The following is a 21,504-nucleotide window of genomic DNA, read 5'->3' as shown; positions in this document are numbered from 1 at the left end:
CCAGATTAAAAAACAAAAGTCCAATACATTTCAGCAAAACATTTGATAATTCTGAAACTGGCATGTTACAATGAAAAGTTAAAAAAGAAAATAATGATTATCCCCTTTATTCTACTGGATACAACACAAAGAGATAAGGGCACTTATATTACACTCATTGTGAGATCTGCTTTGATTGGGATAGTCCTGGAAAAGCAATTTTTTTGTTCAGTTCCCCACAACCTCTTCGGAATGCTTCCCCGTGTTGGAAAATCCATAGTTAAAAAGTCAACTGTATGTTTTCCCCATTTTTCCTTCTCGAGTTTTCTCTAATGTCAAGAACATGATGCAACAAGCTAGCCTGTTTCAAACACCCAACTTTCCTTCTGTCCTTTTCTTCCTTTATTCATAGCAAATCACCTTGGTCTTTGACCAAGTTTGAAAATTCCACTGGAATCTAACAGCAAATGCAAAAGCAACACATGGCAAAGATAAAACAAATAGCTCTAAAAATTGCTGGAGAATCAGCAGAGTGCTGATAGAGTAGTGAATCAAAAGACACACATCCTTTAAGGCTTCATCGTGACAGTCCTGCACCAAAGGCATGAGAAAACTCAGGCGAGTCACACAGTGTTATAACATTTCCCATAAATCAATGCTATTAACACAAGCAGACAAGATAATTCACTATCCGACAAGTTAGTCAGGAGAGAACAGGAACAGACAGATTTCCTACAAACCAGTAGAACACAAAATAAATACAAAAGCATCTCTGATCTTTGAAACAGCCTCTTATTGGGGAAAAAAAAAATCACTCACTATTCATACATTTATAGAAATTCATGTTCTGAAATTGTTGTTCTGAACATGGTATTTTCTTCCAACACAAAGGTCAAAAGAATTCTAAAGTTAGCCCATTTCTATTAAGGGTGCAGCCACTCATCCCTCCATCCACAAAGTCAGGGGAAGGAGAGGAGCTCAAGGCAATCGGCAGCTACTTTAGGAGACAGTGAAACTCTTCTGCCATGGCTGTTTCTGAACTGCTCGTGTTTCCCTAGTGACTTTTCACACACTGCTTCCAGCTACTCTTCACGCACTGCCTCAGCAGGGGATGATGAAGTTTGCCCATGTGTCAAATTATTGGTAGAGACTTCTGCTCATAAAGTAAGTGACATACCATAATGATACCCTGTCCTCCAGAGCACTCACAATAGATTGCAAAGTACTTCAGGAAAGGTATAGACTATTAGCCTCAAGCTACTGGTGATGAAACTGAGATACAGCATCAGACACAGCGAAAGCAGAGCCATTAGTGGAAGCAGCCACTTATTACTGGTTTCGTACCACCATCGTGCCCATCATACCTGAAGTTACGTCAGGCCATGTTTTCTCTGTCTGTTTGCTTACAAAGAAGAATAAGTTGCTGCAAATCTTTTCCCTCTGAGAACCAAACTAGCAATACCGCTACGTCACTGCATTATGGAGCTGAATAACAAGGAAAGGTGCTATCAGGGCATGACACCAAAAAGTGATTCCTGATCCTTTACCCTCTAGAACTGCAGAAGTACTAGAATTCACAGTCAGCAGGACCATCATTATCCTCAGTGTGACCTCACGCATAATGAAGGTCACAGAATTTCCTTCAGTAATTCAGGAAGCAGAGGGAATTAATAAGAGATGTTTGATTCTGCCTGCTACAGGAGCTCTTGAGACTGCTGAGGCAGTAGTAAGGTTAACAGGAGGGTAAGGTTATCTCTTCAGTGCTCCATTTCAGTCAGTAAAAGCTAGGTTAACTCTGTACTGTCCAAATATAAAACTGTTTGAGTATGAATACATACATATGCCTTCATCCTCTTTTATCTATTCATTTACATACTCTTACAAGCTGTATCTGTAAGCACAGACTTATGACCCTAAAGCCCTGAGCTAATGGACCTCTGTACAGCAGAACTTGCTGAAACATAGCCACAGTCCAGCCCAATTCCACATTCCTCACCAGTATACACCTTTCTATAGTGTATTTGATATTTCTTACACACACCAGGAAGCCAGGAAGTCCCTCAGCAATTTGCAGTTGGCCAGAATGCTATAAGCAGCTTTGGCAGGGCTATGAGGACTGACCAGAGATGCCAGGCATCTCTAATGCAGCTTGGGCAGCTTGTGAGCAAATTGAAAAAGCATACAGATTTTAATATCTGTTTGGTAACACTGAATCAGGGTTTACCCTTGTGCAGAGGCAAAGAGGCAAAGGGCAGCTGCCCTATGAATCTAGCCTTATAATCTGAATTATAAGGTTCTTTGGGAATTTCACACTGACAGAATACATGAGTGGTGCTTGAAATTTGTGCTTGTACTTAATGTTGTTGCCTTGTCTAACTGGAAATGCAGCTTATGCTGCATTTTTATGAGGTTACACCCAACGCCCCTCTCTTTTCCAGGGCAGCACAAGTTGCCTGTTTGTGATAAAATAAACAGCAAACCCTATGTTATTCACAGAAAGAGCAAAGGAACAAAAACTTGAAGGGGGCCCACCACACACTGCCCTTTCTTACTGCTTTTTTCTGGTTCTGTAGTGCCTAGAAATCTCAGTAGAGATGGGAAAGAAAATGGAAGAAAGCGGTCTTTGTAAGGAAGTTCAGCAAGACGTTTGTGTCTCAAATATTGGAAAAACATCAGCTTAGGAAAATACTGCATAAGTTTCGCTTCTAGGATACTTACATCCTTATATGACAGGGGTAATGCAATGCTGAATGAGCAGAATGAAGAACTGGAAATCACTAATAGCATTGAATTTACCTAAGAAAAATCCTACTAAAATTCACAGCATTCTCCTTCCTTTCAGCAAGTATACAGACAGGAATGCCCACACTGCAGTCTCATCTATCACATGAGATTCAGCATGAGCTGTATACTTTCTTCATTTCAAGTAAACGAACAACAGCCCATTGCAACAGAGGTTACCCCAGTTTGAGAGCCCTCCTGCAGAGCTTTCCTGGATCACACTTGAGAATTTTCTTCTGAATCCTTCCCCAGGCCTCCTAGCTTGAACAAATATTACATTCTACCATAACAAATGTGCCTCCTGACTAACTCACAGGTTTCTGCTTGCCTAGAAAATTGTAACTTAATGATACATAAAATTCTGTAGCTACTTCTTCCTTTATAAATATGGAAATGCTGCAACTTTATGAAGGGTTTGAATGCTGTCTTCTCTGCGTGCCTGCAGTGATGTGTGGGATGCATTCTGCATTCTGCCTATGCCCATTTGGCAGGAACTGGTTTGTGTCTGTGGCCATTTGCTTGCCATTTAAAAGCTCCCATGTGGATGTTGCATTTGTTTTCTACTCCTTATTGCTTTCAGACATGAATCTGCAAGGCCACGTCAATTGATCAAATGCAACTATTGCAGGCAAATTCACAGTAAGAGTGCCAGGTGAGAAGTCCATGTAACTGGCTGCTTTGGTCAGCACTGCCTGCGGTAACCTCTCAGCTCCACTGCCAAACTGCTCAATGTTCAAAGGCTCCAATCCCAGCCCATTTCTGCACCCTAAAATGAAGCTCATCCTCCAGGTTCTCTGCCACCAACTTATATTTTGTTAACTTTCAAGATGGTAATGGCAAAATTTGCAATACACGTTTTCTCTCATGATACTGTAGTCGAATTATGGCAAATAAGCATCATTTTCTCTCCTGGATGGACATAGCCCCCATTTAAAACATTTTGTGCTAATGTTGGAAGCAATAAGCTCACTTATTGACAAAATGACAAAAGTCTTCATTCACCTCACCAATTTTGGTTTAATCACAGGCACCCTAAATCCAAAGACTAATTTCCAGCAAATATTCCCTTATGTCAGCTATAATACATTAACATGTATACATTACAAGAAAAGTTTCCAATTTTTATCCCATCTCACATACTTATTTATCATTAGAAAAAAAAGTATTCTCAATTATTGTACTTGTCACATACACTGCCAAAACATTAGGTTTAAAATACAAGTGCTTATAGAATCCTATTATGAGTTCAATTTCTCTTTCTGCATTTTCATCTTTTGTGAAGCTGAAGGGACAGCTTTTGTAGCAAGGACAGTCATTACATTTTTGAACACACAGAATTCATTCAGTGACAGGTTTATTGCTTGTTTGTCTCAGAAATATTTGCTACAATGGACATCACAGAAAATTGCAAGAAACTCGAATATCACATGTATTTTGAAATGCATTATATGGAATTCTACAGCTGAAATGGTATTGGATAAAACAATACTCTCAAATTGCATCATTACATCCAAGAAGGATGCTTGGGTCACCAGCAAAAGATAGATCTTGTTTGTTTTCTGACAATATTTTTGGTCGACTAAAGAAAGGGTTGAATTTTCTTGACATCATAATTTCATTGTATCCCAAGATCTGCACAGAACTGAATAACTCTGCTTGCTTGAGCTGCCAATGTTATTACTTTAAAAGTTTACAGAAGCAAGGAGTGCACTGTAAATTTGACATTCTTGTAGGATATAGAAACGTCGCGTTTAAACATATCCCTCAAAATGCTTTTTCAAAATGGCAAGATTAGGGACAAAGGTCATGTTTTTGACATTATTTATGGTCAGGTTGCTCAGATTACTTACGGAAAAAGAAGCCATGAGACTTATTATACCCACAACCACCCATCACTCAGATATATGTTGTGGTGAGAAGATAAGACCTACTCCACTGGGGGAATGAACTGAGATGAGAAATGTCTACCATGTGTGGCAGCATTTCAACCTGCAAACTCCCCAAACATGGAGAGCTCAGAGTCAATCTAAGGTCTCTCCGTAAGAACTGAATTCTCCTCCCCATAGCAGGAGAAAAACTGCAGCTTGTAGAAGCACTAAATCGAAGAACAGGGAACTAACTTGAAACAAACAGGAGACTTTGAGAGTAATCATCATCTTAAAGAAGTTCATTCTGTTTTTCTGCTAAAAAATGAAATTTCTTACCTGACTCCAGAGTATGAAAAAGGAAAACTCTGAATGGTCTGTCCTTGTACTTTAAAGTAATATTATTTATCTTGTAATTTCTCCAGCATTCGTCAGAACTGATTTCATTGGGTACCTAAGCAGCACTGCTACTTATGCTCTTGAGAAGTATCTACAAAGCATGTTAATTTAATGCTACGTTAACCAGTGTAACGTCAAAGCAACAGTTCAAATCTGAATATACTTTCCTCTCCTCTGTATCCTTCCTCACACATGAAAGATGTGCCCCCGTAGATGAACATGTCATGTTCGTTCTTAGACAGTCACCTGCATTTAGATGTTGCAGATGAGCAAAGCCCTCCCTCATCAACTCTGCAGCGTTTTGAAAGCAGAACTCACTTAGCAGCAAGTCACCTCCCAGAAAGAGCAGCAAGCTCAAAGGCAGCAGAGGGTGCAACAGATTTGTGAAGGAGAGCTGAAAGCAATGCTCAGATCCACAAAAGCAGATGTTGAGCTGGGGATGTTTAACAGGGGATGGGCAAGACAAACTCCATTCATAGTCGCAGAATAACAAATTGTAACAGTATCTGTCTTGAAAGGATTTTTTTCACATTATTTAGTTCTGGAACTTGTAATAACCTGACATTTCTTAAAATAAAAAATTGAAGTACAAAGACTCCAATTAAGTAATCCTTAGACTATGAAACAAGCCAGGTGCTGCAAGAAAATTCAAATTAACACTCATCCCAAGCTTCAAATCAAGTGTCAGTTTGCTCCTTTTTATTTTAATTTATTGTAGTCAACATTAGTTAAAGCTGGAGACATTTGTTCTCTTGCTAATGATATACACATAACTCCCACTTACATCCCATCATTCCTTCCAATTAAGAACTTTTTCAGAACATTTCAGCTAGAAGGCTTATCTGGCACAGATTATTCACTGTATCATATGGATCCAGGTTCTTATGTCTGCAAGCTCTTTAGAGCAGCAATTTGCTCTTTGTTTAGCATATTTTGCAGTGCAAAGTGCTAAATAAGCTTAAGGAGCTCTATTCACTGAGGCATGTTTGTGCTCAGTGGATGCAATGCTGCTTTGTGTTCTGTTGTTCCAGCGGGTGCAAAGCCCAGCCTCAAATCCAGGCTGCCTGTGAGTGGATCTGTTTCTTAAAGAAATCTTCAGACTAAACAAACAAAAATTAGTGGGTCTAAGAAGCACTGTAGGTGGAAATGTAGCACGCATTATATTATATTGCGATTCCCTAAGTATACAAAATGAGCACCATCTCACTGCTTATCTTCCCTGCACAGCTAATTGCCTTCCTCACCACACAGTTTTGATACATCTTGCATGCACCCTGGGTACATTTAACACCAACTGAGTAACAAAACAACATCAGTTTCTTGACTCGTTAAATGCAACACAGCTCATCCAACTTAACCATGTCAATGTTGCATTATTTCTCCACTTTTCAGCCTTATCAAAATAAACTTTGAGAAGTACAAAGGCAGGGCATGTTTCCTCTGAGAAGTATAGATCAAGCTTCTACCATCACTGAGCACTGAACATGCAGTATTTTACAACATCTTTACATCACTTGACAACAAAGGGGTAGGTCAGACCCAGTAGCTCATGGTCACACTCTCAAAGTTCATTTCCAACAGCCTTACATTTTGGGCTTTGGAATTCCTATGCTAACCATGAGAAAGAAATTATCTCCTCCTAGAAAATAGACAGTATGTCTTCAGTTTTATTTAAATAAAACTTTCTAATCATTATAATTGTTAAGGGAACAAGAAATGGATAATTAGCACTTTCCACTCTTTATAGGCTTTCCCTGAAGGAAAGGGAAATTCAACATAACATATCTTATATCTTGTGTGACATCCATCCCCTGACTCAAACATCAGAGACTGAGCAAGGGATGTTTAGATAAGATACCATAAGTTGTAATAGGGCCTGTGCTGCCAATGTATGTGCTCTCAGCTGACTGATACAGGAGAAGACATGTAATACCTGCAGGTTGTAAAACACTTGAACCCACATAGAATCCCGAGGATGGCAGGAAAGGAAAGATGCTAAAACTGAGTGCTTCATTTTTGAAGCTGCCATACAACCCAAGCAATCAGTTCAAACACTGAAAAAGGCTTAACTGCTTAAGCTATCAACACATCTTTCTCTGACAGAGACACATGAAAAACAGAGACAACAGTATGCTGATGAGATTTCCACTGAGTGAAAAAGGCAATTTCCCTGAGCTACAGGGCCAGGCTCCTGCTTTCACTCAGACCAGCATAAATCTGTGCAAATTTCACCAGACTGCCCTTCGAGAAACAGCATCAAGCCTTAAACAGCCTTAGGCAATGGAAATATTTCAGGTTTCTAGTCTCTTGACCTGATTTTAGTCACACTTGCTTGGCTGCTAAGCTCTTAATTCCAGCTGATACTGGGTTAGTATAAACTGAGTTACCATCAGTGCAGATTTGTATCACATAAGGGCTTGGTCTACTGGCTTTCTCAAAATGATTCTCAATTTACTCTGAAGCTGATAGGGGTGAAATCAGGCCTTGTCTTCTCTTCAGACTGGAGTTTCAGGCTGGAAGTCTGATTTTGACAAGGATGCTAACACAAATGTTCTTCTGTTAGATAGACATTAGTGAGGCAGAAAGTGTGCCAGCTGGCATTAAACTTTGCCCCTCTCCGCTCCATCTGCACGTCATAATCTACCATATCATTTCTTCTACCCTTTACAAAAAGAAGAACTGGTTCAGGTTGCATATTTTATCTCACAATTGCTTCTGGTGCCCCAAAATCACATTAAAATTGATCTTAAATACATTTTCAGATGTTTATATGTTGTCCCTATCTTTCCTGAAATGTTACGTATTATTATACATGAATGAAAAGAAGAGCAAGTTCAAAGCCTGGTCAGTGTGCTTATGACTGTGTATTTTAATAAGCACAACAGACAATGATAAGAAAACCTAACAGTTTCCAAACAGAAAAGAAGGATAGAAATCACAAACTCAAACAGTCAAAATAAGGCAAATAAGCATCAGTATGTCCCCCTTGTTTACTTTCTAACGTGGTACATGCTCACTTTTTTTAATTGGAAACCAGTTTTCTCAAACCCATATGTAAATTAACACATTTCAGAAAACATCACTCTGCCCTTAGAACCTTAGAACATGGCTCTAGGAGTGCTGTAACTCATCTCCTGATTGTCATCTGCTGCAGGTAGCAGGGTCAGAGCACACAGGATCTTTTCAGTCTCATCCCCCAGCTCAACAGTATTGTCTTATTCTAAGCAGTGCACTTTTCAAGAAAGCTCCTACTCTCTCCTCTTTGTGCAAATGGAAAAACATTGAAAATGCATTTACCATTTGAGAAAATGAATATTGCATTTTCCTGTTGAAGAAGGAACTTTCAGCTATGAAAAACTTTTGCTGTAAGTCTTTAATTAGTTCTGACTTTCTTGAAAGTTTAAAAAGGTGTTACTATTCCTCTATTAGTATAATAAAATAATCACAGTCTTGAAATACTTAAAGGATTTATTTTTTAATTAATCTTAAAGTATAAATGAATTAACTAATATAATTGCTCATTTTAGAAAGTTAATTCTGTACCAAAAAAGTAGATGCTGTAATTTTGATTCCACATAAACTATTCTATACAGATAATAAGGTAGTTGAACCCCTTTTAATTGTCAAATCCATATCAGGAAAGGTTTTGCAGATGAAGAATACTTTCATCTGTGGATAATTACAAATCTTTTACCTTGATATGGTAGATAAGGTTTGCATTTCTTCAGCTTGCAACTCCTTGCCAAGCTCGTCTTTGACAATGTAACTTCTGGGAGCTGAAGTTTTAATAGTAAAGACCTTCAAAGGAATGGGTGACTTACATTGTCTGAAAGTTTCCAGTGTCCCACTTAATGGGACTCCTGCGTTCAAGATTTCCAGCATGTCTGTAATCAATGTACTGAAAGCAAAACACCTGCAATTCACTTGCAAATCAGTAGAACTAAATAGTTATAAGTGAAAAACCTTAACACAGTTGTTAAACGGAAGTCATAAAACAGGTGAAAGTAATTCATTCTTGTGAATCATACAGCATCCAGCAAAGCACATCCCCAGGCCACCCCAAATAGTCTCTGGGAGGAAGTGGATTCTGCACCAGAGAATGGCATGTCACATTCATAAAATCCATTCATCTGGCCTACAGACACTGGGATAGTCCAAGACACTGGACACTGGCACATGGGCAATGGAGAGAATTTAGAACTTTCTAGCTTTAAACAAAGCCAAATTACAAAATAATTCAGTGCCTTGCATAGGTGTGGTGTGCTGATTTTGGGGCACGGAAAGCTGAACATCCTTTAGCTACTGAATTTTGCACAAATTTACAAATAGCATGTAGCAGCCAATCTGGGATGCTGTGAGGCAGTTACTGCAATAATTCAACTTGTGCTGTTATCCAGACATAAATCAAACTCTCTGCATCCTGCTGAGACTGCAAGACCTGAGTTTTGCTGAGTTCCTAGACTGATTTTAAAAAAAGTCTTGTCAATGTTGTTGATGTGGTACTCAAAGGAGAGCTTGAAGTTGTAGATGAAACCAAGATTACCGGATGGCTGGAAAGTAAATAATTCTGTCAAACAAAACCATACATGCAAGGGGGTTAGGAGGAGCCTGCTGCTTAGCCAGTGACAACCTATGTGATTCTGTATTGCAAGACAATTCAATTTTCAAAGACAAAACATGAAAGAAAAATCCTATCCAATCCTCAGTAACAACAGGAGAAACAGATATGAGATATGAGTTGATAAATAAAAATGTTTGAGTCAAAGTAGTTACAGAATAAATATAAGATTTTAGCCTCATTATTGTCTAATTTAGACAGATGTACATCAGGAGCAAGTCCATTGACGTTCCTGCGGTTTAAAGAATGTAGAAGACATGCAAACAAAATAAGAAGCAAACACTTGCAATATCAGATTCTGTCACCTTAACATAGACAAAGTGTGTACTTTGCTGTCTGAGATATCTTTCTATCTAGTCAGGGCCATGATGTTTCTACTTTGTTAACTAATGCAATAGATAAACCTGCTGAAGCTACAAACACCATCTCGTACATCCATAGCAGAGCTGTTCAGGAATTTTGTACCTGAAGACTTTCAGTGAAATTGTAGTTTCTGCAAGTCTTGAGAGAAATTCAGCATTGAAAGAACTGTGAAAGAAAATCTGACACTGGTGGCTTTATGTGTGTTAGGGGGCAGCTGGGCAGCAAGATGTATAAATGGTAACGCTCTGAAGGTTCTGCAGCAATTTCTAAGTAAAAATCTAGTTATAGATGAAAACAAATATGTCAAAATAATGCATCAAATTTCCTAGGATGGACATGCCCATCCTGATTTCTAATTTCCAGTTTCTAATTCAGTCTAGGTCTAATGCTTAAATCTCAGAGGAATTTGCACCTAGTGGAGTCACTCTAAATTAAACAACTCATCTTTCAGTAAAGATCTTTGATAAAAGGATAGATTTGAACTTATTTTCAAAACAATACAAATAAGAGTATTTTCATTAAGAATAAAGTCTTGCTCTTTTTTGAACAGGACTACAGTCTATGCTGTAAAATTCTGAGAAGAAAGAATAAACAATTACTACTTCAAAAAAACTTGTTTTGTAGCACCATTCAGTGGATAACACACAGGAAACAAATACAGATTAGTAGGAGTTTATAGGGCCATGTACCATACGCATACATCATCAAAGACACTTAGAAGCCTTACAAACAGTTGTACATTGGTTTTGGATTCAGTGAGAGAAACCACTGCCCTGAAACACGATCACATTGCGAATTATCTTCACCACAACTCATAAATTCAGGCAAAGGGAAAACATATTGGGTGTCTGGAAACAGTGGAGGTAATTTTTCCCCTTGGACCTAGTAGAGATTTTCACTATAATGAAAAACTCCAAAGTGTAATTACAGAAATTCATTTTCTAGAAATGAACTCAGAAACTATTTCCCAGCCAAAATTACTTGGGCCTGCTTTGTACACTAGAAAAAATACCCATTGTCACCTAGCCCTAATGCCAGATGTTGATAGCCAGTTACTGTAAATATTTCACAACAATCCTAACTCACGTCCTATTTGGGTCAAATGAGACCCTAAAGACAAAAGCAGAGGAAAGCTCCAAGGTGATCAGAAGTAACAAGAAATGTACTGCCAACATAGCATCCCCAGCAATTAGAGCTCACAACCCCAGTGCCTAGAAAAAGAAAATGTCTGGTTTTGGAGCACCTATTCCTGAAAGTCCCTGCATCTGGGGGAGCTGAGCAAAAGCCATATTCAAGTCACACTGAGTAGCTCTCTGTAGTTCTGCTGATAATATGAAGCAGAGTATATCTGAAAGATTGAAAATAGCCAGTTTTTTGAAATGTTGGTTTTTAATCAGAAAATTTCATAAAAGTAAAACATACAGTGATTTAATTAAAGTTTTCAGAGGGAAACATTGCATCTAAAATCAAAACTGAAGATTATGAGCAAAACCATGCATTCAATAAGCACCAAAGTTATAAATACAGCATGAAATGAGCAAGAAGGCCAAAAGAATATACAATTTGTAAACTAAATTTTCCTGGACCTCAGATTTCTATCTCTTTCTCTCTTTCTATAGTTACATGCACACAGTTCCATGAGAGAAATGAAGATTCTTCTAGAAATGCAGCAGTATCGATAATAGAACATTTGAGAGGATGCCATACCAGGGCTGAGCCCATAGGAGGTAGATTCTCTGTCCACACGCAGCCTCTCAGGGTGAAGAATTAGATGAACACTATAAAGCAGTGCTGGACAGAACTGCTCACTCTCTTCTCCCCAGGACTGTATTTGAGAAAAATCAGATAACTGTGAGAGACAGAGGAGACTTGTCCTTCTCAGGGTGTTATGTTTAATTGCTGAAGGCATGAAGCATTTTAAAAGGTTCGTCAATAAAATCCCTATTTAGTTAACCCCAATCTCCTCAGATCTCTTGTTACAGACAGCCTTCTGCTCTTAACATCTGGGCAGGCAAAGCCTCCAATTACGTTGAATTTTTTAGCTTAATAGACCTAGATAAGGACCCATTTCCCCTGGTAACTGCTTGTGGTTAGCAAGCTCAATGATATGCAACCTTTATGCCCCAACGTGTGTACGTCAAATTAAACCCAAATCTCTCCATGACCTTTCCTCTTCTTTGGCTGGGCTTGCATCCGACACAGCCGCACTCAGTGTCGTATGGAGAAAGACCAGGGAACAGGGGGACCTGGGAGCTTCCTGTAGTTCAGTCTTTGCACTTTCTGTCAGAATACTTGACAACCATTTCTTTCAATCGTACCCAAGTTTTGCACTGTGCCACGCTGAGGCTTCCTTCCTCTCTTCTCTCAAAATATACATAGACACTTGTCTCGCTTTTGCCTTCATTTTTGTTTTTAGTTCCTCCTCTGCAGTTAAATCAATTTCTTTAAAAGGCTTATTAAAAAAATCATCTAGGATTTACTGTTTTCACATTGAAAGTGTGGTAGGGAATTTGCTGATATCTTGCAGTAACACAGACTGATTTTTCCTACTGCTTTTAAAGGCCATAGAATATCACTGCCCTCTGTTTTTCTCAGCCCATCTGCCAGCTAATTTGCAGGAACTAGCAAAATCACCTCTTCTGTTCTCTGCACTTTCTCAGTTTTCCTCCACTTTTGCATCAAGTTCTTTGACAAGGAACAAGGGCAGAGCAGATACAGAATTTTTTCTTCAAGCTTTCATTTTAACCTTCAAGCCTCATGTTTGTTGCTTGAAGTTTATGTGCTAAAGACATGAGAAAGCAACAGCCCACAGTTTGTCAAAGCATGCTCTCTGGGGATTTATGTTCTGTTTCAGCTGTCACTGTGTTGCCATATATATGTATTGATGTAACTTCTGATGTGCAGCAATAAATGGTAAATAATTCCTTTCTGTGAGTGCATTTCTGTCTGTGTTGGTGTCAGTTTTTTTGATCAATAAACCACTGAGGCATCTTCCAGCGGGAATACTGTTCCAACTGTTGCTCAGGAACAACAAGCTCCATGCAATTTTTTCTTGGTTTCTGTGCAATATATGAGTTTTTCACTTTCATTCTCTCTTCAAGCAGCATCTCTAGCTTGCTATGCAAGTAGTGCCCACTGTTTATCTACCATCTCTAGCTCCTGAAAAGGCTCACTGCTTTCTGTTGGTATCAGTGAGTTTCAATTGAAGTAATAGGACAATACTGACAGTACCTTACCTCTCCAAGCACAGATTTCAGTTCTTTCTAGGGAGCTGGTAGATAATGGAGTCATTTCTTCACATTAGGCCTCACTTTCCTCTCAGGAATTTTCCTAACTGCACTGAGTCCTTACAAACTCGTAGCCTCCATATTTTTTGAGCTACGTCTTCCATCTTGCTTGGTGAAACTGGGAACTTTATGCTGTCTTTATCCAAGATAACACAGATAGTTCTATCACCTTGGAGGTACCGCCTGCTCATAAATGATGTCTTTCAACTCATGCAGACCACACTTTCTCCCACATCAGCACCAGTGATGTCTGGTGTCAGTGAAGTCTAAGCATTCCTGCCCCACTACTCTTTCCCCTTTCTCCAGCTGCTGCTGTGAACTGACTCATTCAGATGGTTCTTTTTTTGTGTGTATTTTCTAGTCATAGAATCATAGAATCCTGAGGTAGAAGGGGCCCATAAGGATCAAGTCCAATTCTTGGCTCTACACAGGACCACCCAAAAATCACACCACAGATCCTACAGCCTCGAATTCATACCGTTCCTTCGTATTCTATCACTGTCACCAGAGTAGTCCCTGATGTTTCACAGCTCCTTTTCTGATTTACTCTTTATTAAAAATGTAAATGCAGACAAATATACGATATTGTCAATATATTTACAGACAGCTCAGTTTTTGCAAAAACCTAGGGCACATCCAGCACCTTCAAACACAACAGTCTGCTCTAATTCTCTTCTTCTGTCTTTGCACACTCTGTGGACACTGGAATTTTCTTTTTGTATGATGTTACAAGCAAATTTCAGGGTCCTATTTTATATAGAGCACTGATAGCACTTCGGTTTATGCCTTTCAGGCTGCATTTGCCCAGTCTTGTGGATTGATATCCTCGCTGTCAGATTTACAGAACAGTGCAGGCAACACTAATGTGCACTAGATTTTTCTAATGTTGCCTTACTAATTTGGCTTACTGAATCTTTGTATCAATTCTACATTTTAAGGCTTTCCTTACGAACATGCAAATATTAATCTATTAAATTAGCACCACTTTGTGCACCTCATTGCTGTTCTTTTCCACGCTCTGCCTTCTATCACAAAACATTCCTACTGACTTCATTAAACTGTTCTCTCTAGCATATGCTCTGCTGTATGCACTGAATGCTATGGATGTTTTAGCTTGTCTCTGCAACTCATAGTGAAAATGTTGAGTTTGAGGCTCCCGTTCTGCATCTTTTCCAATGTTGCACCACACTTTCACATTGCCTGCTTGTGCCCTTGTATAAGCTGTATGCAAGCAGAACCACATGAAATTTTAAATTAAAAATTTACATACACACAGAAAAAGTTCAAGTTTTCAGCAAACTGAAAATATTTGCATATTCATGCAAAACTGGCAGCACTTCTAGGTGGGAAAAAAATGCAATCAGGGTGCAAATGTCAAAATACTAGCCAGCATTTGACTAGTCAATATTTGCAGTGACATCTTTCATTTCAAAATGCTGGGATATGTTATACTTTACTGTGATGCCAGACACATTGCAATTGTCACAGTAAGCTAGCAAAAAGTCAGGGCTATTCCCTGATATGTGGAATTTAATTCCCACATACAAAGAGAACCCACACACACTGCTGGCACAGCATTCTTCACAGCTTTTCCATAACAGTGCTTTCTCTGTGGCACCATTCATACGAAGCAATCAAAGCAAGCTACTAACACATGCTAATAACAGACCGTTCACAGCATACTTATGAGGTAAGAAATTATTATAATCTCCGGTTTATCGAGGCGAAAACGAAGTTAGAAGTTTGTTGGAGACAACACATTTTGGACTTCTCTCCAAGTTGTAACTCCAGCTCCCAGCCCCAGCCCTATCACTCACAGATAGCACGTGCACACGGCTCAACCAAGGGCTTCCATTCAACCAAGAGCTGGTGCACAGGTCGCTAACACATCTGCGGCTGGCTACATGTAGCTAGCACTGCCATGCCCGTGTGCGATTCATTACATTACACTGCTGCCCGTATTGCCACAAAGTGGTGTCATTAAAGCTAATGCTACAGAGACCCACAGGAGCGTGTGACCAGAATGAAAGAAGCAGGGCACAGTTCATGAGCCGCTGGAGAAGCACTTTACTGCAGCTTGCTGTCAGAAGTAAAACCCTCATTTTAAATAAAACAAAAACTTTTGCTTTGATAAATGCTGCCTGCTTCAAAAAGATATTCTGTTCTCAAACCTCCCCAGCTAAATGCCACCACGTGTGTAGTCAGGCTGGGAATTATCCACACAAATAAAGAGCACAGCTTGAAACATTGACTTCTTCCTGATCAAAAGGGTCTTGGAGACGACTGGGCAGTTGGATCAGGCAAAAGATAGGGCTTTTATTATTTTCAAAGAGCACCCCAGTGAACAGAGCAGACCTGTGGCCCTGGTGGCAGTGATACATTCTAACTCTCTCCCTCCCACACAAGTTATTTGCAAGCTTGCCTTTGGGTCTGTGCGCTGGTTGCAATTTTTCTTCACTTTGCTTTGTGTTGAAGAATGTCTGAAGGAGAATCCGATATACAGTCAACCTTCTCATTGGTATTTTTAAGAGCATCCCCTGTTTAAGCTGCTTCCCCTATGTTCTGAATAATAAATTGGAAATATTACCGAAGAAACTTTGTCACACCAAAAATATCTCCATTATATCAGTATTAAGGAAATGTATGCTGCATTTTTATTAAAATCAAATTTTAAAAAAAAATCATTAAATGTACTTTCCTGTGTTTTCATATTCTTTTTTTTTTTTTTTACTGAAGTGAAAAACTACAAATCCATCTTGTCTTTACTTACTTTCATTCACTAGTTCTTTCCCTCTATGTATGCTGAAAGATTTTTACATGAAAAAAATTATTGATGAAAACTGTTACAATCATGAAATATTCAAACTATTTCACTTGGCAAAGCTGCTCTCTTTAACAAAACCCAAAGAATAAAAGGATTTAAGATGCATGGTAAGGTAGAATGTTTTTCAGAAGATCTGTTTCTGTTTACTAATCATATTTTCCATTCTAAGAAGAAGAAAATCCAATCTGAGGTAGGTGAGAGCTAAGCAAAGTATTGCAAATAAATATATTCTAACAAGCTTATGATTTTTGCAATTTATTTGAATTCTAACCAGAAGCACTTCATCAATAACTGCAAAGAAAAATATCCATTACTCATTGAGAGAATATGCCCTAAGAAACTCATTCTATAACCATATATGTGCACTTATCATTTTTATTTTTTTAAAAGCATGTTTACCCTCACTTTAAAGTTTTTTTCCCCAAGATACCAACTGGAAAGGGGAAGAGCAGTACATGAAACAACTCTGAACTCTTCTGTATATGAGGTGATCAGAAAGTCATTACTGTGCTGTGTAATAAGGAAAAGCATTTTAATGTCTATGAAAATTCTCACTGGTCTCTGAAATGGATCTACATCATCTGAAGCCTGAATCTGACTGTTTGATGGGATAGACCTGAATACAAAGAACACTCTGATGAAATTCATATTCATATTTTGAAGGCCCAGATACATATCTTAATCAGATTGAAGCAAGTCTATTTTTTAGAAATATTTCTTTCCTCTTTTCCTCCCTCATTCAAATGAATGAAATTCTATGTTCATAGTCTGTACATTCAGAATCCAATAGATAAGGGAACTTTTTTGGTTTTCAGTATCTCTACATAATATTTGTAGATTAAATAATGGAAAAAGGATTCCAGAAGAAGACTACACCCTGCCAAGCAGGGTGAGGAATGTTATCAGAAACGCCTATTTGTAACTCATAGTCCAGAGAATAAAAGCAGAAATATGTTTCCTTTAAACACATAGAAATCAGAATTCCTTCAAAGATAAAATAATGCTAGAAGGCTTCACCAAACAAGGACAAGCTGTTGTTCTCAAGCAATTCAGAGACAGATTTTCCAAGAAAAGTGTCCAGCCCTGAATGCCTGAGAGGTTAAACAAAATACCTTTGGGGAGAGGCAAGGGAAGAAAAGAGATGTAAAAACTTGAGTGGGCTTGGAAGGAATGTGGCAACACAGTGGATCCAGAGGTGATGAAGAGGGACTTGTGATATGAAAGTAACAATAAAGAGGTTAGGGAAAATGAGAAGAACACAAATTGCTTCATTTTGCCAACTTGAATTTAATGGAGTCACAGGACACGTGTGATTTACTAACAGGCTGCTGAAGGCACTCCCTGAAATGTCCCTCCTGCTTGATTAAGAAATAATACCTGGCAGTTAACAGTGAACACTGCTCACATGTTTCTACTTAAATTTACAGATGACACTCTTTAGCCTAGTTGCACATGTTCTATTCAATACAAAATTTTTACTGACCTGTATTGCACAAGTACTGAAAATGCAAATATGCACTGAGAAGCTATACAGAAAAGCATAACCTCTAGCTGTCATGGGAGGAAGAAGCCACTGTAAAAAACAGAAGTGTGTCATCCTGATGGTATGATAGTTTTATATGTTCAAAACACATTGCAAAATATTATTCCCTTCATCTTTCCTTCATACGTTTCCTTCATTACCTGAGCAGCATCACAAGCTAACCACAGGCATCTTCAGCTGGCATTTACTGGCATAAATGCACTGACCACCAGCCAATGCCTGAAGGCTGGTTTTTATCTGTATGCAGCCTCCCGCCCTGCTTACCACCTGCTGAAGAGCAAGGAGAAAGCACTGCCTTCTTTTAGTTCCACAGTTTTGGTTTCTCCTCTACAAGGAGCATTTCAACATGCAGATAATATGTTATTATCCAAAGTACTTTTTTACCTAAAGAGCTACACAGCAATATTCCTTGTGACAGTGTCAAAACTGACAGGAACATGTAAGAATTATGCATGGTGCACTAACTCATCTGAAAGTTGAGACCAAATTAGCAATAAAATGGGTTTGGAAGCCACAATTACCTAGTTTCATGTTCCCATCCACAGAACAAACTATGCTGTCACCCAAGGGAAAGGACAATTTCTACCTTAATGCACAAAGTCCATTACACCAGTAAAAACAGTACTGATTTGCCACACTAAGCATCATCTTTGTCCAAAATTCACAGTTGGTAACATTTCTGTTAGCTTGCAGTACTGAGTTTTCTTAAGTGTTTTTCTTTTGTCCATGTAAATATTGATAGTTCATGCCCTGTGTTTGGACCACAACAGTACATTTTAACTGCAGGATTTATGTCAGAGTCTGTTTCACAGGGCTAATAAGCCTCGAACTCATAACAGAGGATGGCCCTGGGAATAAACATACTTCTGAGCATACAATGCCTGATAAATTTTACTTGACTCAGAGAGTATTTGATAGAATTGTGAGTTCTTTGTAAGTCTACCTTCTCTGCCCACAAGCCAGAAGAAAACCAAAATAATTTTAATAGTGCTGGAAGCTTGAAGTGCTTCCCATAACTGAGTGTGGGCAAGCTGAGAGCACAGATTTCATTGCAGGCTGAACAGACTGAAGAAGGCTCCTACACTCTTTCAGTGCCCTCAGTCACAAGGCTTGAGCAGAAAGGAGCTTAGACAGATTGTCATTAGGTTCTTCAGTTATCTCTGCATGTTAGGGAGAACTCACTGCTCACAGAAGAGATCCTATTATTTTATTGGATATCTATGTTATCTTTCTCGGGGAGCAAATGCTAAAGCAAGGCACAGTGCAAGTGATGCAGGAGAGGGACCTTGGACTTAGCACAGCTTTGTCAAGGCCATGCTGCCCTGTGTTGCAGGCAGGGATGACTGCCACTAACCATGTTTAAGCAATATTCTGATAGGTGAGGAACTTACGCTCAAGATTTAATCAGAAACAAGGACTTCAAATGACAGCTGGTAAAGTCTGAGAAAAAAAGTTCTTGATTATTCTCTATTACCAATTATTTTCTTCATTCAAACAAGCATTGTTTCATGAATAATTTGGCTCATTATTTTTGACTGAAGAAGTGCAGTTCATTGAGCAAAAGTTTAAATTTTGTGGCCTTGGTACACAGGAGAAAAACTGTAACTGCTAGAAACTGTATGGGGCTCCTGCTGCTGCCAGTGCCAAACCCACCTGCTTCCATCACTTCTGAGCATCCATTCAGTACTGTGAATACTCAAAAAAAAACAAAAGAGGCAACTCTATTACCAAAAGCCAGGGGCAAATTTCTTCCTCAGAAGACAACCTGTACTGAAGCCAAAGATAAGGCATGGGTGCACTCAGCTTTGCTTATGACACTATTTGTTCCACTGACAGTTACAAGAGCATACTGAGTATTTGACATTGGGACAGTTATGTTTTCACACAACTCTTTAACATCTGGGAGCCTTTTCCAGTCATGGATCCACAGTACAGCTATAAAAACTTGTTAATCTCAGTTATCACTTGAAAATATTACTTAAATGTAAGTATAGAATGCAATCTCAATAAGTCAGATCTTATATACAGCAAAAACAGTTACTTCACAGCATGTGGCCTTCATTTTTTTTTGTTCAGGAGATATTAGATTATCTTTTACATTCACTATGGTGAGCAAATTTTTCCTAGTATCCTCAGTAGTAAAACAAGCATTTCTGATTAGAGGACCACAGCTAGCTTCAGCTCACATATTGTATAATGCAATGTAGAGTGACCCTATAAAGGCTGAGGTAAAATTTTAATTATAAGTTTGGTATATTTCTCTGGATTCTTTGCTTGTGTAAATCCCCTGAAGTCAGGGACAGACTTCAGCATGATGACACAAGGTTTCTATTTAAGATTCTGTAAAATTCCTCCAGTTTTTTTTTGCTCTGGAGAATCTTAAAAATCAGAAAAAGTTGTGAAACTCTGATGAACAGATAAACACCTTTAAAATGTACATGACTATGAGTATTCCTTCTTAACAATTATGTTTATGACAGAAGAGATATTAAGTAAATTCAGTAAATATTAATTCTTACCACAAGGCTGCTGTCCAGAGAAAGTCTTTTCCCAGTTTCCCTTTTCTGTAGTAGCCTTTTTCTCTCCATAGCTGAGGTTATTTGTTTTCCTTCTGATCTACTAGAAGCTTCAGACTGTTTCCAGTATCACTGCAAAAAAATAAAAATAAAATAAAAAATTAAATGCACATTTCAATATCCTACTTAATAGTTTCTGTCTTTCATCATTAACTTTGTAATAACCCAGCAGCTAATGAATTTGTGTCCATAGTAGACTGTTCCAGGAAAAATTTACTGCGCCAGAAAAGCTAAACTCTCCAGAAAGAAATATCACCAATATGTTTGGGTCACTCCTCAAAGAGAAATTAAAAAAGGAAAAAAGAAAACTTGCTCCTACTTCGTTTATCAATATGCCACATGTTCTAATAGTCTCTTTAACTGGGATGGGAAATGGAGTCATGGAAGCAGAGGAGTACCTGGGGCCGGAGAGAAGGGGGCGGGATGGAAACAGTTCATTTCACATTAATTGCACTTCTCAGTAAGCCCTGCCTGTTGGCACATCTGCGCTGCTACTGTGATGTACAAATTTTGGACCTAATCCTGAGAAGTTCTAAAAGTTTTCAACTCCCATTATCCTTAATGAGATACTAATGCCCTCAGCACTTTTCTTGCATTTTTAAGGTCAAAGATTCAGTTGTGCTAATCAGATAGTACCCCTGCCTGTGCAGAATGGCCAGGGAACTTCAACCAGTAAAGCACTGAGGGAAACAGTCTTACTGATTTGTAGGACTTGTTTATTCCTGCCTGATGATTTCTGCTAAAATCAAGGCACACCTTACAAGTACTACCAACCCTCTCTCTTTTTTTAAGTGTTTCTGGTGATTTACATACTTCAAAGTTTTAGCTTCTATTTTAATGTTACACTGTGTGTGATTCAGAAATGTGGGCAAAGGTAATGAAGTTATTCAGGATTTAAAGAAAACAACAGTGAAGTAACAGAAGTAAGAATCTAGCTCACATTAAACCAGGCAGATAGATCCATGAATGCAGAACCAAATTCAGCAATTTTCTCTCATTCTTCATACTGACTGTTTCCTGCATCAGAGAACATCCTACATCTCTTATCTTGGGATATCTCCCTAGACACGAAGAATTTGCATGACAAGATTTTGTCCACTTCTTTGAGTCAAGACTTGACATGAAAGCCTATTTAAAAATACAATTCTAGCCAGATTGTATAACTCATACAACACTATTTAATGTGAGCCCTAGAGTAATTCATTGTGTTTGACTGAAAAAATAAGACAAAAAAATACAAATCCATCTGTTTCTTATCTCTTTTACTCA

General features: G+C 38.5%; 1 protein-coding gene across 8 annotated transcripts in view; it reads right to left on the bottom strand.

The window, feature by feature from the left end:
- NCKAP5 (NCK associated protein 5) overlaps positions 1-21,504 on the bottom strand; it is a 377,529-nt gene that overhangs the window by 315,015 nt on the left and 41,010 nt on the right. For all 8 annotated transcript variants that reach the window (XR_008204905.1, XR_008204904.1, XM_052676201.1 and 5 more), the window contains exon 2: positions 20,179-20,307. Coding sequence is in view for 6 of the 8 variants with exons in the window: in XM_052676201.1 (XP_052532161.1) it covers positions 20,179-20,247 (69 nt within the window). In the remaining 2 variants the exon portion in view is untranslated. The remainder of the gene's footprint in view (positions 1-20,178; positions 20,308-21,504) is intronic.

Source organism: Tympanuchus pallidicinctus, unplaced genomic scaffold (genome assembly GCF_026119805.1).
Source record: "Tympanuchus pallidicinctus isolate F22 unplaced genomic scaffold, pur_lepc_1.0 scaffold15, whole genome shotgun sequence".
Taxonomy (NCBI): domain Eukaryota; kingdom Metazoa; phylum Chordata; class Aves; order Galliformes; family Phasianidae; genus Tympanuchus; species Tympanuchus pallidicinctus.
Note: the sequence above shows the minus strand (reverse complement) of the source record. Positions and strands in the feature narration are given on the sequence as shown.